This window comes from Nicotiana tabacum, chromosome 24 (assembly GCF_000715075.1).
Source record: "Nicotiana tabacum cultivar K326 chromosome 24, ASM71507v2, whole genome shotgun sequence".
Classification (NCBI taxonomy): domain Eukaryota; kingdom Viridiplantae; phylum Streptophyta; class Magnoliopsida; order Solanales; family Solanaceae; genus Nicotiana; species Nicotiana tabacum.
In genome coordinates, this window is record NC_134103.1 from 18,851,943 (window position 1) to 18,867,960 (window position 16,018).

Below are 16,018 nucleotides of genomic sequence, written 5' to 3' on the forward strand. Positions count from 1 at the left end.
TGTTGCAACCCCATTGGCAGAGATATAATGTCCCAAGTACTCAATCGTGGTAGCAGCAAACACACACTTTGATCTCCTAGCATACATGTGATGTTGTCTTAACAGAGCAAAAGTAACTCTGAGATGTTCCTCATGCTCCTTAATATTCTTGCTGAACACCAGAATATCATCAAAGAATACCAAAATGAACTTCCTCAGGTGTTGTTGAAAAAACTGGTTCATCAACCCTTGAAAACTAGAGGGAGCATTAGTTAAACCAAAAGGCATGACTAAGTACTCATAGTGCCCCGAATAAGTCTTGAATGCAGTTTTTGAAACATCTGCAGGGGACATCCTGATTTGATGGTATCCGGACCTCAGATCAATTTTAGAATATACCTTAGAACCCCAGGTTCATCCGGCAGTTTCTCAATAATTGGAATGTGGAACTTGTCTTTAATAGTTATCTGGTTCAATGCCCTGTAATCCATACACATTCTCTAACTTCCATTCTTCTTCCTAACTAGGACCACTGGTGAAGCAAATGGATTACTACTGTGTTGAATTAAACCTTGGGCTAACAACTTATGCACCATTTTCTCTATAACATCCTTTTGCATGGGGGAATACCTGTAGGGTCTGGTATTCATTGGTTTGGCCCCTTCCTGTAAAGGTATGTGGTGATCAAATGGTCCTCTGGTGGTGGTATGGTCTTTGGTTTACCGAACACCTCCTAAAATTCTTCCAGGACAACCTGTATAGCACTAGGATTTTCAGTTGTTGTCTCACCAACAGATGTTTCTACACTGGACACCACAGGACTGACGTTTATCATAAAGATTGGGTTCAACTTCAACAATCTTAAGCTTGGGTTCTACACCTTGAAGCTTGTGACACTTCCCCTCATACTCAAATTCTATAGTTAACCTTCTGAAATTGAAATGTATGTCTCCAGAAGGACCTCCTAAAGTGCATAACCACTGAACCCCAATACCAAATCACTATTCCCAGAGGAAGTAATCGAAAATCAGCTCTAAAGACAGTGCCTCTGAGCAACCATTCCCATGCTAGACAGCACTTGTGCACTTGAATAGAGTTTCCATCAGCAACACCAACATTCAGGGGAGGATCTAGGGTTTCTATTTTCCACCCCATCTTAATTGCAAGTCCTTCATCAAGAAAATTATGTGTAGATCCACTATCGATTAAGATATTAAGCCCCCTATGTTGGCAAAACCTCGGAACTCTCAAAGTATGATACCCTCTGGTACCATTGAGGGCCTGCAGAGAATTCTAACAATTCTCAATCACTCCAGGTTCTCCTTTTGTCACCACATCTTCCTCTTCATAGCCTTCACTTTTCTCCAGTTCCAACAGAAATACCCGAGCCTTGTGTTTACAAAAATGCCCTGGTAAATACCTTTCATCACACACATAGCATAACCCCTTAGCCCTTTTTTCACTCAACTCAGCATGGGTGAGTCTCTTCCTCTTGTTCTAACTATTATATATTGCCATCAAATACAGCCGGAACCTGCTTTGGAAGATGTTTAATAGGTGTAGTCACAGTCCTGGGATTCTGAGTAGTGGGTCCAGGATAGTAACCCTTGATAGCCTTAGCTTGTTTAAGAAAAATAGATTCTTGTAGGCTTGTAGCCTAGCAAGGTGATAGGCTTGGGTAAAGAATAAGGCCGGTGAATCCTCACAACATCACTTATCTCTGGCTTCAGTCCCCATAGGAATACACCCCAATATGTTTTACTTTAAACAATTCACACATGGGATCGTCATACTCAGCCTCAAATCTGTCGGCTAACACAAATAAATACTCATCCCACAAGGGAATGGATAAATGAGCTCGACTTCTCATGTATGCTTTATGCCACTCAATGCAATGTCATCCAAGTGCAAAGCAGCCACTGTGACCCTTTCTTCTGGTAAGACCTCATCCAGTGAAAAAAATTGATCTGCCTTATACCACCAATCAACAAAATTCTTCCCATTAAAGAGCGGAAATTCTATTTTGGATAAACGAGTGAGTGAACGAGAGGCTTAGTGAGAAGGACCATTATGTGGGTGGACGGGTTGAGGAACGTGTAGGGTGGGCAATTGCTGGTCCTGAAATGGATACTGAGGAAGAGAATATTTAGTTGAAAATAAGGAATAGGGAGCAAAGGAGCTGCAGGGGAAAGGAATCTGGCCAATTACTGATGAATATGGAATCTGGAAATTAGGAATATAGGTCTGGTTATAGTTGGGTGGAATTTGCATCTGGTGAAGTGGGTTGAGGTTGGGTATAGCTGGTAATTGACTCGTAGAGATTGGCATAGATGATACGTGGCTAGTAAAAAATGGAATAGAAATGGGGGGAATCAGAGCACGCAAAATCGGGGTAGACACAGGTTTAAGGTTACCGTAATTTTGGGAACTATAGGAACGACTAGGTGTCGAAGTAGTAGAAGAGGAATTTTGAGGATTGGAGCTTAAATTCACAATACCTGAGAGTTGTTGAGGTCCCGCCGTCGTAGAATATAAGCTCTGCCCAGTATCACCCATCATCACTGTCGATTTAGCTTTATCCAGTTGTCGACCTTCATCGACGGACTCCTTAAGCTCACGGAAGGAACGCTCATGCACTGATTTGAGCTGATTCTGTCGCATGCCTAAATTGACTTTATCAATTGCCATTCGATCTAGCCAATTAAGAACCTCCACCATATCGGTCGCCATAGTTGAGCTCTTTCACAGTGCGAGGATCAAAGTTCTGATACCACTGATGCACTTTGAAGCAATTGAAGCAGAAAAGTATAAAAGAAGAAGGAAAAAGGGAAGTTGAGAGGAAAATATAATAACTCTTCATTCGTGATTCTTCCAAATGACAAGTACAACTGATATATTGGAAAATAAAAGAGGGACTAGGGAGCAAATAAGAAACACTATTAATAAAGATAAAGGACTAAACCGCAGTTCCACTCTTATTCGTAATAACTAATTCCTAACAAACTTAGTTCTCTTCTATAAGCCTAAGGTACTGCCTTGTACAACTTGGGACCTCTCAAAATTGTATCATTTTTCTCACTTAATGATGTAAGAGGGCCTTTGCAACATTCCCATTCATAGCAAATCCATAACAGATGAGATATCTTGTGGCATCATAGGATACAACAGTTTTACTGCTGCTCTAAATTAAAATCTTGTAGGAATGACCTAAATTAGTACCGAAATTTAATTAGAATTAAAATTTGAATCGTTTTCTTTCCAAAGCTAGTTGGATACTTAAATTAGTACTACAAAAGTTTTTACTTGAAACAACAACAACAACAATAATACATTTGTTCGAAATAAATTGGGGTAGGCGATATAAATCCTCATTCCTTTTAAATTCAATTCATTACCAAAATAAAATTAAAGTGCAAGTAAAAAAATATAAATAATAATAGTAATTAATAATGATAGAAGTTCTCTACTAAGTCCAAAACCTATCACCTATAACTTTTTCTTCCATTTCATTGTGCCCTATTTTTAGATTCCAAAGAATTGTAGGTCTTTCAAGATAACTTTCTTCCATGTGGTTTTAGGTCTACCAAGTGATAGTTTTATACTTACGGTTCGGTGCATCTGCATATCGACGCAGGATATGACTAAACCATCTCAAGCGATCTTCTCTCATTTTATGCTCATGTGCAATATTTGCACCTTCTGACAAATGCGGCATTTTCTAATCTTATCTGATCTTAATTAGCGACTACTTTCCTAAAACTTGTCGCTTAATTATGATTAGAATGCTTATTAGATTATTTTTATCTAGACGCTTAACATGTAAATAGTACTTGAGGAAATGGACAGAAGCCAAAATCCGTTCACATGTTAGATACCGCAATTAAAATTTTACTTAATTGTAGCACTAACACCCAAAAATACCATAACTTTAGATTACGTTATGAATTACGAACATGATAATATTCTCTTTTCCCGAAACCTAACATGATTGTAAATGATGTGCGCAAGTATTTCATGACAAGTAATTACCTTACTAGCTAATCGCTTTTGTCCTATGTATTTTCTACGGAGCCAAACTTCTCGTTTCGTCGTTAGTACTTTTTGTACATTTTATCTTTAGTAAATACCTGATGCGGGTAAGTTTTTACCTTTAGATCATGATTTAGTACATTTTGTCGTATTTTTTTACTTTTGATTGTTATATATCATCGATAGACAATTATCGTATCAAACCTTTAAAGTGGGAAAGCTTTCTAGTGGTTGGGTAGGCCGGCTATATGGGTTAATTCTTCATAAATTTATTTATCTGTACCAGATATTTATATCAAATTAGATTTTCTTACTAGAGCTAAGAGATTTAGTAAGATGAAATTATGTAATATTTAACAATTGTTAAATGGAAAAACGTACATGTAAATTCGTATCATGCATCTATCAGTTTGATCTAAACATCAGATAAGAGTAAGTCTTTACGTTGACTTCGGTATCTCAATAGTATATCATAAGTTGTGTTTGTCTTAAATCCTACTGAATCTTAAAATCGTCTTCTATAACCTATTTTTATAACATAAAGTAGGAATTTCAGACTACAAACTATAAATTAATTTTCCTAGTTAAAGTAAACAGCTTAATTTAGTAGTCAACAATGGGTGAGTTTAACTATATTGGTAACTGTTCGTATAAAAAACAAAAGCTTAAATTAGTAACCTAAAAAATAAAATAAATTATTAGTACAACAAGTTAAAGTATATTAATAATGTAAAAAAATTTAATTGTGTGTATATAAGTTAATCCTACAATTGAATCCTACCAAATCTTGAACTCTTCTTCTATATTATCCCATTTTTAGCAAACGAATTTTAAGTAAAAGAGGATAATTACTGGATATGTTTTTTTTTTTTTTTTGAATATATAGAATCCTAGTTGAAATAGTGCGCTCATTTGTAGCAGTAGCCAACGAGGATTTAAAATCCTTAGCTATTATATCTCTATATAAACTTTCCAAGCTATCATAATTTTATATATCCTTCTTCTTTCTTTCTCCTTTTTTTATTCTTTCACGTATTTCATTAATTGTTCGTTAAACAATGGATTCAAGAACTAGGTTGTTTTGTTTGGTTCTTTTAGTGTTTTCTTGTTTTTGTTTGTCTAAGGCAGATGAATTGAAGGTAATGGTAAAAGGAGTGACATCTATAGCTAAAACAGATGATAATTTCATATGTGCAACTTTAGATTGGTGGCCAGAAAACAAGTGTGATTATAATCAATGTCCATGGGGAAAAGCTGGTATTCTTAATCTGGTAATTTCTTTTTCTAAATTTTGATCTCTCCAAGTTTTTTAGCTTTTTTTTATATATAAGATATTCATGAAAATAAGAAGGAAAATTAGGAGAGTTTAAATCAAGTTTTTATTGATTGATTGTGAAAAAAATCATGCAGGATTTGAAGAACAAGATTCTTACAAACGCCGTTAAAGGTTGGTACTAAAGTTCATTGCTTTTTAATATATCTTATGTGTGTAAATAATATTGTGCTAAAAATATATGTATACATAGGTCGATAACACTCGAAAATAAGACAAAGGAAATATATACTTGCGACTAGAAGTACAATCTTAAAACTCCCACAGTCTCATGCTATCACTTAAAATTTAGGCGAAGCCATAATTTGAAATTTATAGGTTTAGAATTCTTGGTTTACGTTACTAGGTCTACACTTTTAAGTTACTAGGTTTTATGTTAATAATTTATACATATTAAATAAAATTTTAAGACAAATAAAGGAAATTTTGGCCGTACACTAACTCTGTCACTGCTTACAAGTAGAATTGTGACAATAAATTGACATTGCTTGCACTAACAATGTGCAGCTTCATAGAATGCAAGAACGAAATAGAAAAGAGTTTAGAGAATATAATAGAAACGGAAAACAGCTAGAGAATATAATGCAAACAAAGGAACATTTTGCTTGAAAATAGAGTTTAATTATGGAAACTTGTCTTTTCCTTTAGATGTTCTCATGGTTTTCATGACCCAATCTTGTTTTTATTCCAAAACATTTGAACCCCAAAAAAAAAAGGACGTTAAAAATTTGCAGTTTTTTTTTTTCCTCTAAATTAGTTTGATTATTTTTGAAAATTTTGCAGCATTCAATCCACTAAGAATCAGAATAGGAGGTTCACTACAAGATCAGGTTTACTACAAAGTTGGAAAATTCCCAAAGCAATGCTCAAACTTAGAGAAAAAATCAGATGGCCTTTTTGGATTTGCTGAAGGCTGTCTCCACATGAATAGATGGGATGAATTGCATGATTTGTTTAACAAAACAGGGTAAGCTCATCATTTTTCTTCTCCTTTAATTTATTTTCTCTTAAATATACTGCACCACTTAAATTTTATATAGTAATATTCTACATTCTTTTACTTTTATATATAAATGTACATGGTCACGAGTGAGACAGTGAGTGTAGATGGATCTTAATTAGTTGTAGTACAATATGGGGTCGATTTATGGACTAGTTATACGGAGATTATAATACATAAATGTTATGTGCGGCATAATATAATAGGTGTTGTTATGTGCGAATTGATACTTTAAGAGTCTTTTTGTCTTTGGTAATTCTTATTCATGTATCTTTACTACTTCTATAAAGAAAAAAACTGGAACTCCGTGGTTTGAAAAAACCATTAAAAGCATGTCATTAAAGGTAAATTAAGAAATATAAAGCTAAATTGTTTGGTAAAATTGAATGGTGTGATTTTTTAGAACATACTAATAAGAAAATAATGTCACATAAAATAGAATAAAGGGAGTATTACTTTTGCAAAATTTTATGCTGAGATTATTTTTTATTAGTGTGTCAAACCAAATGACTCCTATGCAGGGGTAGAGCTAGGGGACGGACTTCGCCGAAAAACTACATTGTATATATTAAAATTATTTTGATGCATAAATATAAATGTTTAATCCTGTTAGCATATTCATATATTTACTTTTTAATATTCTGAATCCCCTTAGTAAAACTTCTGGGTCCGCCATTTCTCTATGTTAACATTTTTATCTTTGTGAATTTATGCAGGGCTGCATTAACATTTTCATTGAATGCCTTACTTGGAAGGATACAATCAGATGAAGATGATACTCTTTGGGAAGGAGATTGGAATCAGTATAATGCAAAATCATTGATGAAATACACTGTTAAAAAAGGATACAAGATTGACTCATATGAATTAGGTAAAAATACAAACTATAATCCTAAGCCAATGAATTATGTTTCTTGTTTATAAAAGTACTTAACATATTTCTTTTGGTAGGTAATGAGCTTTGTGCAGGAGGGGTTGCTGCAAAAATAAAAGCTCAGCAATATGGCAAAGATGTCAAGAAATTGAAGAAACTTGTAACACATATGTACCCTGACCCTGCTTCTAGACCAAAAATCTTGGCCCCTGGTGGATTTTATGATGAAGAATGGTTCAAAATCTTCCTTCAAACTACCGGTCCGGACGTCGTCGATGGATTAACACATCATATTTACAACTTTGGAGCAGGTACATAACAATGTTCTTACATCGAGGCCGATCCAGGATTTAAACTTCAAAGTTTTTCAGCCTTTTAATTTCCTACTACTGAACTTGTCACAATTATCTCACATATATAAATCTATGTTCCGCATAAAAAATGTTGTATTGTCTCCTTGATTTCCCCCTCTGGTTTGAGTTTGACTTGTTTTTGGACTAAGAATCTTGGTAAATTGCAGGTGTTGATCCAACTTTGATTAACAAACTTCAGGATCCATTTTACCTTAGTCAAATAGCTCAAACTTTTAATGATGTTTCAAATACTGCTAAATTGTTTTCACCATCTTCTGGACCTTGGGTTGGTGAATCTGGTGGAGCTTATAATAGTGGTGGCAAAACCACTTCACATACCTTTGTCAACGGCTTCTGGTAACTCTTCATAGCAAGTCTGATATAGTAAATAACTCTTCCTCTCCGTTGGCTAGAATGTCTAATGTAGTAATCTTTTTGTTGCAGGTATTTGGATCAACTCGGAATGACATCAACTTTCAACCATAAGGTATACTGCAGACAATCCTTAATTGGTGGAAACTATGGTCTTCTCAACACTACAAGTTTCATCCCAAATCCAGATTACTATGGGTATTTAACGCGATTCTCATCATCTCAAATCGCCTTTTTCTCATATTTTAAGTCTAGCTGTTTTACAATGTTTTTTCCTGATAACTTTTGCAGTGCTCTTTTGTGGCATAAGCTCATGGGAAAGAATGTGCTTTCTACTACTCATGAGGGCTCACCTTACTTGCGCACTTATGCTCATTGCTCAAAGACAAGTGTAAGATACAACATTATCAAGAATTTCAACTTTACTATGATCTTATTAAGTATAACAAGATTTTAACAGTTGGAGAAAACATCTGTATTATTTGTGTTTTCAGGGTGTTACAGTTCTATTAATTAACATGGACAAGTCGACAACATTTGAAGTATCTGTGGTAGATGACTTGAACATGTATCCTAGTAGGATTGAGCCTATACATCAAAGGGAAGAGTACCATTTGACACCAAAAGATGGCAACATTCAAAGTGATGTTTTGTTGCTAAATGGCACTCCATTGAAGCTCACTGCCTCATTCGACATCCCAGAAATGAATCCTCAGCTCGTTGATCCAACGTTGCCTATCTCCGTTGCTCCTCGTTCTATCGTCTTTGCCACCTTGAGAGGGTTCCAAGCTCCTGCTTGTGCATAGATAAATTATAAATTTCATTTAGTTTTAGATTAGGATAAAGACGTTAGATTCCTTTCATCAACATGTTTAGAGAAGTTTCAGATCAAACTTAATACTTTGTTTTATTTTTCTAGTAAGTTGCTTTATATTACATTCTCAGTTTTGTTTTCTTTCTTTCTTCTATGGGATTCTGATAAAGGAAATTGCATCTATATAAAAGGAATCTGAATCACTTCAAGAAAAAGCAAACCATTTAACAGAAGAAAAGAATGCTTGATATCTTTGTTTTCAAGATCCAAAACCAACCCTTGCATGCAAAGATATCTTCTTTAATAAGTACATTCAAAGATATCAAAAAGCAGAACACAGCTTTTATCAAACTGAAAAAGAAAGCTTCCTTTTTTCTCCTGTGCTTCTCCTTCAAATTTCACTATTATCAAATCTTTGAGATATCAAAATAAGGTCCTCATTACAAAGAAAGAATGGATATGCTTAAGCAAATGAGGTAACGTAACACGTCAACTTCAAATTCTAGCATAGAGATATAGCTTTTTCGCGTTACAATTAATATACTGTTCTAGGGTGAGATTCTCCGGTGTAGGAGAAGAAGAGAAAGGAGGAAGCAGCAGCACAAGAGATAGAACAATACCGCCACAGAAAACTCAACCTTTTAAAGGTAGTAACCTAGACTCAAAATCTCAATCTTAGGAAAACAAGAACATTGTAATAGTAAAACTTCTGAATAATATACTAAAAGTTTGGTTTTTGTTTTTGGCAGAGACAAAAAGAGCACCTAGCTGGTTGTACAGACAGTTTATAAGAACAATGAGTCGCGATTATGATTCTAGCGATAGTGTTGACTATCCAGCTGCAGTGGCAGCAGCTGCATTTGCTGTAAAATCAATCGAAGACAAGAGTGAAAAAGACCACAGAAGGACAAATAGTGGAGGAGCTGATAAACCTTTTACCAAGACTAAAGCAGATGATATTATCCCTAAGAAGCCCGAAAAGTTCTCAGGTAGGAAGAAATCTTGCAAAATTTCCATTTTTTTTGTTTTTTTGGGGGTATAATGGTGGTGTGCGGGCCTACTTGTACGAACCTCTAATACTTCATCGTAAGCCCGTTACCTCCCACCAACACAGGTATTAGGTAATTTTGTCCACCAAGAATAAAGCAGATGTGAAGTAACAACCTAACGTTGAATTTGATCCCCCGTCTCACACAGTTAAATTTATAGGTCTTTATTACTACTTTGTAACATAACTTTCTTCTTAACATTGAATCTTATCAGATGAAGTTTCAAAACCAAGACCAAAACTTCCAGATAAAAGTGTGCCAATAAGGACAGCAACAATCAATCCAGAGCCACTTAACACTGTTCCATCTATTAAGAAGAAACCAACTTTTGGAGATACCAAACCTGAAAGTGAAGTTGCTGAAAAGGCCAAAAGAGTTCCATCTATTAAAAAGACACCCACTTTTGGAGATACCAAACATGAAAGTGAAGTATCTGAAAAGGCCAAAAGAGTTCCATTAATGAAGAAAACTTCAACATTTCCAGACCAAAGCAAAGCTCCCAAAGCTCCTGAGGTTCCTGTTCGGCCAACTAGACAATCTTCATCTCAAACAGGCATGGCTAAAGGGCAAAATACAATGAAGCTTGGAAGTGGAAATTCTAAGGCAGATATTTGGGAGAAAGAAGAGATGGAGAAGATCACAGAAAGGTATTTTGTTAAACTGATGCCTTATAATTGACATCACACTAAAAACTTTCATTTTAGCCGAGGGTCAATAGTAAACAACCTCTTTGCCCTTCCATGGTAAGGGTAAGGCTGTGTACATCTTGGTGTTGTCCCCAAACTTTCATTCATACCCTTTTCATTAACTTTCCCTCCTTTCTTATTTTGCCTTTTAGAAAGAAAAAGATTTGGTGCAAGCTAATGTATTTTTCGTAACTTATTAGCTTTAGTTCTTCCAAATTTACATAATTCTCAAAGGCAACCCGGTGCATTAAGCTACCACTATGCGCGGGGTACGGAGAAGAGTCGGACCACAAAATTTACATAATTCTCAATCCCCAAATTTGATTTTGTATATTTTGGTTTACATTGCATTTTGACCCGTCGATTTACACAAATATTTGACCAATATTTACCCAATAATTTGATGGTTTGTTCTCGGGTTCAACCTGTTGAGTCAAGTCAACAAGCGGGTCATAGCCCAATCCATCAAAACCTGGACGAGTTGGCCAGGTTATTAGAAAATGGGTTGATTTTGCCACCTCTAGCTGCAACATAAACATAGTCAAGGAGTTAACAATAATACTATTCTCTAACCTCAAAACAGGAAATGGGCTGATTTTGGTTGCTCTATTATATATGACCTACTTCTTTACCCTTTTACTAAAATTTCAGGTACAAGAAGCTCATAGCAGAAATTGTGGAATGGGAAACTAAGAAGAAGAAAAAGGCAAAGAGAGATTTGGAGAGAATTGAGGTAGACTCCCATCTTAAATTTTTTGTTATAGTTAATCTGCTGGAATTCATTTATTTACCAACACACTGAATGGAATTACAGGCTGAAATATTGTCAAATAAAAACAATATGAAATTACAGGCCGAATTAAACAGGCGTAGGGCGAAAGCCATGCGACATTTCAACAATGAAGTTGGAAGGATTGAAAGCATTGCAGGAGGAGCCAAAGAACAAGCAGATCAAAATCGCGAAAACGAAGAGCTTAAGGTTAAAGAGAAGGCAAATAAGATCAGATCAACTGGGAAAATGCCAGCAACATGTTTATGCTTTTAAATACTACCCTTCATAATAAAGCTGTAAAAATTTTAGAGATAGCTTTTCTACAGGGAAAAACATGTATATATATACTGAGGCACAACACTCAGCCGTATATAAGCTTTCATAAGATCATCACAAGTCAATACTGTTATAGTCGAAAAAATTGAATGTGAAAGGATCAGGCTGTGAACCGCGGTATCATAAGTCCAATAACAACAGCAGATTCAAATTTTCAAGGAAAATTAACATTAACTTCCACGAAAAACCAACAAATATTTACAACATCTCTTGATATAAAGACTAAGATCAAACTGATGAGACATTGTTTACTAGTGCAAGCAGTAATTTGTATTACAGACTCGAAACTCTAAGAAATAATTCTCAAACAAATTGAACCGGCTACATTTCAAGCAGTAATCTCTCTCACCAACCAATCCAGAGCAGGATAAGCGAAGTATAATACTAGCAAAGATGGAAGTCCAAAGAGAATTGTGATCAGCAGGTATAGAAGTAGGATGCCCACACTGGAAGGTATCACGAATATAACAACCAGAAGAAGTACAATAACCAACGGAAACTTGGATGTCAGTCGGAAAAAGAAATCAAGGGACTTCTGAAGAGAAAACTGGGACCTTTGCATTGTAGTGATACCACTTGTATTGCTAGTTCTAGGACCAGTAGCGCTAGACACTGAAGAGCCTAGACGATGAGTCCGCCTACAGTTCGTGACAGAAGTCTGGTTCCCGGTAACTGAAGTTTGATCCCTGTAAATGGCAGATGGAGACGTCACCCTGTCGCCATTTCTGCTTTCCACCATCCAGAGGAGGAAGAAGTTCTTGCTAGGAAACTTGAGATTTCCCTGGTAAAACAACCGAAGTGTCAGCAAATTGCACCATGGGCAGGAAATGAATAATGGAATCTGGACTTGTTGAGTGGAAATCTTCACAGAAGCCGGTTTAAGTCCCAACAGACAATTCTTACAAAGAGAGTGGCCACACCATAATACATAGGGAACATTCTCGACAATGTTAAATGACTCCCAACATATTGGGCATTCTAGTCCTTCCTCGGAGCTGTCATTAGAACAGACATCATCATCATCTGAATATTCATGACAAGTTTGACTGGGCGCAGCAGAATCCTTCTTCTGACCGAAGCTTGTGATGGCATTTGAAATGGATTTCCACATAGCACAATGAAACAAGTGCTATAAGGATCTGGTAGGAAGAACTTGTTCAATGTAAAACACCTCTTTTGGAGCTCTTTTGAACCTGAAATATAGAGCAAAAAGAACTGCGGCATTTATCAGCCATCTCTAAGCAAACAATTATGGAGAGAGAGAAGCGATGATGTTTACACGCCTCATAAAACTGCAATCACAACCCTCTCAAATATCTTTCAAAGGCAAAAACGAATATATCCACTTTATTGTTCCTGCTGACAATCATTACGTATCAGCAAAAAGAAAAAAAGTACATATTCCCTAAATCCCTATTAAAAAAATCAGCTCCCTATCCATAAAGAAATCCTGAATTGGACCTTGTTTCCCCTCTAAGTGGTGAAAATTGTAACCAAGGCCAAATTAATTCCTCCAAATGAACCCTTTCATTGGTATGAGCAGATGGGCTATTGACTGCTATATCGAACAGAAAAAGGGACTTTTACATGGCAGCCGCACCTTTGATGCTAGTTGTAAATCATATATTCTATATGCTGATAAAAAGAATGCAATTACAAGACAGAAGAGAAACCTTGAGAGAAAGATCTCTTGTTTGTGGTCTCTACCAATTGCTTGAAGAACGACACTGATATGAGAGAGTTGCATGAGAGTTTCCAGACATACCACCAAATATTGAGGTATGCAAATAGAAGTCCATGTACTAAATAACAAAATTATCATGACTGCTTCTAGGCATAGCTCATGCCCGTGCAGCAAAGGAGCTCACCTAACTCTATGTCAACTTACAACACCATGAGGGCTATGGAATCGTCTATTTGGTTTTCGTGTTTCCGTATCTTTTCAATGCCCAATAATTTGTTTTTCAAGACAAATTAGGGGTCCTCTAAAACTATTGTCTAATCTCACCATTATCCTTAATAAAAAAATCTCTAACCAAACTGAAAAAGCTCTTCGGAAACACCAACACTCGAATATAAGTTTTACAAGAACAACTAAAACTTATTAGGGATTTGGCCCCAAACCAGCTATTGAGCTGGTTTTGGGATTTGGGATTTTGCCAAAATATAGGCAAAATCTATGGCCAAACATGTGTTTGCCAAATAAAACCCAAGTTTATTTTGGCAAAATCTATGGCCAAACGGGTCCTTAGTCTCAACTACTTGGTATCGCCTATATGGATCCTTTGCTTCCAGTGTGTTCTCCTTTTAGCTAAATCTACGTGAATTCCGAGAGATTCTAAGTCTTTGAAACAACTCTCTTCCATAAGATTTTAAGTCTATCTTGTCCTCTTTTTTTTGGGTGTGGATAAGATAAGGTCCTCTTTTCTTATCACAGAGAAATCTCTAAGGGTCAATTGGCGCATGGTTTGAAAATCGGTAGATGATGGGCCCACCCTTCTACCTTTCTGCTTATATACCAAGTTTTTGTAAGTCTATCTTGTCTTCTTGTAATAGCTTCATGCGTCATATCAAACATATCCGCCAGAGCATTTGAAGGCCAAAATAGGAACAAGTCATTTTAGGCAATCGTTTTTATGTTATCATCTCTACTCACACACTAGGTTGCGATATTTCAAATCTTGTTTAATTAAAAATGACTACACATCCATCTTAACATTCAAATCTTTACATCAATCATCCTGTGGATATTTTAGTGCTTCACTCCTATAAAACATCATTGTCTCACAACGTTTTTATAGAACTTGCCTTTCATTTTGGTAGGTATCTTCTTATTGCATAACACTCCTATAGCAAGCCTGCATTCAGTCACCCTATTTTAATTCCTGTCTTCATCTAAGAAATGAGTGTCATCATCCTTTAAAGTTTTTACCTTATAATTTGTAATCATAGCTCACATTCTAGTTTCACAATTGTTGCAATATATTATGGAAATCTATCATATATGCATACATCAATCTACCCCTCTGATGGTAGTTAGACTAACTCCTTCATTACAAAATTATGCTCTGAGAACAGATAATGCTCAAAAGGAGATATCTTAAGATTCTTAACAAGTACAAGACTCAACCCTTGGTTACTCCTTCAACCATTCCAGTCTCGAAATAAACACTCTTAAAGGCGAAAAGATGACCTTAATTGCTATAGCTCATTTTATTCCAACAACGACAATGCATTAATCCCAAGTTAGTTGGGGTCGAGTCGACTATATGAACCCTCACAACTATGTAAACTCCATACAGACCCGTATCAGTGCAATATGTAAAAGGGTAGATTCTCTAGCACTAGAGGTTCTCTATATTTTCTACGGGCATACAAATCTCTAACAAGACTATAGCCTACATCTATCTTTTCTTCCACCGCACACCTTTTGTGCTATCTGCATGTATTTCAAGAGATTGTTGGTCTTTCTAGATAACTTCCTAATACCTCATCCCCTTTAACAGATCCATCACCATTGTTTCACACCTTAGACCACTCTACTTCATTTTACAGTTTTAAAAGTTTACTAATCCAATGACAAGAACTGAGTCAAACATTCATTAACAAATGCATACCAATCAGAAAAGTTTCAAAATCCAAACTTTCTTTCAACTCTTTCTTTTCAAACTAAAATTACATACACAAACAAGATGAAAAAAGAACAAGAAGCTAAAAACCCAAAAAAGGGTTAGAGCTAGAATTTGAATTCCACAATATTTGGCAGATCAATAGCATTGAACCAATCACAAAATACCCACAATAATTCAAACCAAGAAATGGATTTATCTCACATGTAACAATAATTTCAAGGCATAATAAACCCACAAATCTCATAAAAATCCAATCTTGAAATTTAGTTACCATCAAAACAAGATAAAAAAGAATTAAAAATTTGCAGAATCAGAAGCAGAATCAGAATGAGAATCAAAGATTCAAGAAACGGTGATGTGATTCATGAGATAGGGAAATGAACTTACTTGAATAAATGGGTGATTATAAAATTGCCAAAGAATTAAACAGAAAGAGAAAAGAGGGAGAGAGACCAAAAGAGAGAAAATGGGAAATTTATGTGTAAGGTCTCTCTCTTCTTTTTTCTCTCTGTACGTTTTCTGAGGAATCTGTGTGAGGAGATTTTACGTGGGACTATACTGTAGATACGAGGCAGCCAAGTGGAAATATTTGATTTTCTGTTTTCTTTTCATATATTTTAATTTAAACCTTTTTTTAGGTGGGGAATTAGGTATACTATTTTTTCTCGTCTTACGAATTTTGGAAATTTGTTAAAGACCCGTTTGGCCATGAGTTTTGCCAAAATAAATTTAGGATTTATTTGGCAAACATATATTTGGCCATAAATTTTGTCCATTTTTTGACAAAAT

The 16,018-nt window shown here is 35.5% G+C and overlaps 3 protein-coding genes across 6 annotated transcripts; 2 read left to right on the top strand and 1 right to left on the bottom strand.

Annotated features, from left to right (window-relative positions):
* Positions 1-4,987: 4,987 nt before the first annotated feature.
* Positions 4,988-8,761, top strand: LOC107799043 (heparanase-like protein 1). Its single transcript, XM_016622107.2, has 9 exons — positions 4,988-5,279; positions 5,419-5,455; positions 6,125-6,308; positions 7,058-7,212; positions 7,293-7,526; positions 7,736-7,925; positions 8,013-8,138; positions 8,232-8,331; positions 8,435-8,761. The coding sequence occupies exons 1-9, from the start codon at positions 5,067-5,069 to the stop codon at positions 8,744-8,746; spliced, it is 1,551 nt and encodes a 516-aa protein (XP_016477593.1). The 5' UTR covers positions 4,988-5,066; the 3' UTR covers positions 8,747-8,761.
* Positions 8,762-9,075: 314 nt separating this feature from the next.
* Positions 9,076-11,717, top strand: LOC107799044 (uncharacterized). 3 transcript variants are annotated; one of them, XM_016622108.2, is made up of 6 exons: positions 9,076-9,230; positions 9,307-9,401; positions 9,504-9,743; positions 10,018-10,450; positions 11,141-11,222; positions 11,304-11,717. In XM_016622108.2, exons 1-6 carry the CDS (start codon positions 9,208-9,210, stop codon positions 11,532-11,534), a joined length of 1,104 nt encoding a protein of 367 aa, XP_016477594.2. In that variant the 5' UTR covers positions 9,076-9,207; the 3' UTR covers positions 11,535-11,717. The 3 variants fall into 3 exon arrangements, with proteins under 3 accessions (XP_016477594.2, XP_016477595.2, XP_016477596.2); XM_016622109.2 differs by having other exon boundaries at positions 11,343-11,717; XM_016622110.2 differs by having other exon boundaries at positions 9,083-9,230; positions 9,327-9,401.
* A 25-nt stretch (positions 11,718-11,742) lies between these two features.
* On the bottom strand, positions 11,743-15,801 carry LOC107799045 (uncharacterized). 2 transcript variants are annotated; one of them, XM_016622112.2, is made up of 2 exons: positions 15,617-15,801; positions 11,743-12,812 (listed from the first exon to the last, which is right to left on the bottom strand). In XM_016622112.2, the coding sequence occupies exon 2, from the start codon at positions 12,706-12,708 to the stop codon at positions 11,926-11,928; it is 783 nt and encodes a 260-aa protein (XP_016477598.1). In that variant the 5' UTR covers positions 12,709-12,812; positions 15,617-15,801; the 3' UTR covers positions 11,743-11,925. The 2 variants fall into 2 exon arrangements, with proteins under 2 accessions (XP_016477598.1, XP_016477597.1); XM_016622111.2 differs by having other exon boundaries at positions 11,743-12,790; positions 15,617-15,800.
* Positions 15,802-16,018: the final 217 nt, after the last annotated feature.

Bases quoted from the DNA above. Each gene is read 5' to 3' on its own strand.
- LOC107799043 (XM_016622107.2), top strand. From the start codon at position 5,067: ATGGATTCAAGAACTAGGTTGTTTTGTTTGGTTCTTTTAGTGTTTTCT. The intron at 5,280-5,418 runs GTAATTTCTTTT...AAAATCATGCAG, and splicing joins AAGCTGGTATTCTTAATCTG to GATTTGAAGAACAAGATTCT. The intron at 7,213-7,292 runs GTAAAAATACAA...TTCTTTTGGTAG, and splicing joins GATTGACTCATATGAATTAG to GTAATGAGCTTTGTGCAGGA.
- LOC107799044 (XM_016622108.2), top strand. From the start codon at position 9,208: ATGGATATGCTTAAGCAAATGAG. The intron at 9,402-9,503 runs GTAGTAACCTAG...TGTTTTTGGCAG, and splicing joins GAAAACTCAACCTTTTAAAG to AGACAAAAAGAGCACCTAGC. The intron at 10,451-11,140 runs GTATTTTGTTAA...CTAAAATTTCAG, and splicing joins ATGGAGAAGATCACAGAAAG to GTACAAGAAGCTCATAGCAG.
- LOC107799045 (XM_016622112.2), bottom strand. From the start codon at position 12,708: ATGTGGAAATCCATTTCAAATGCCATCACAAGCTTCGGTCAGAAGAAG.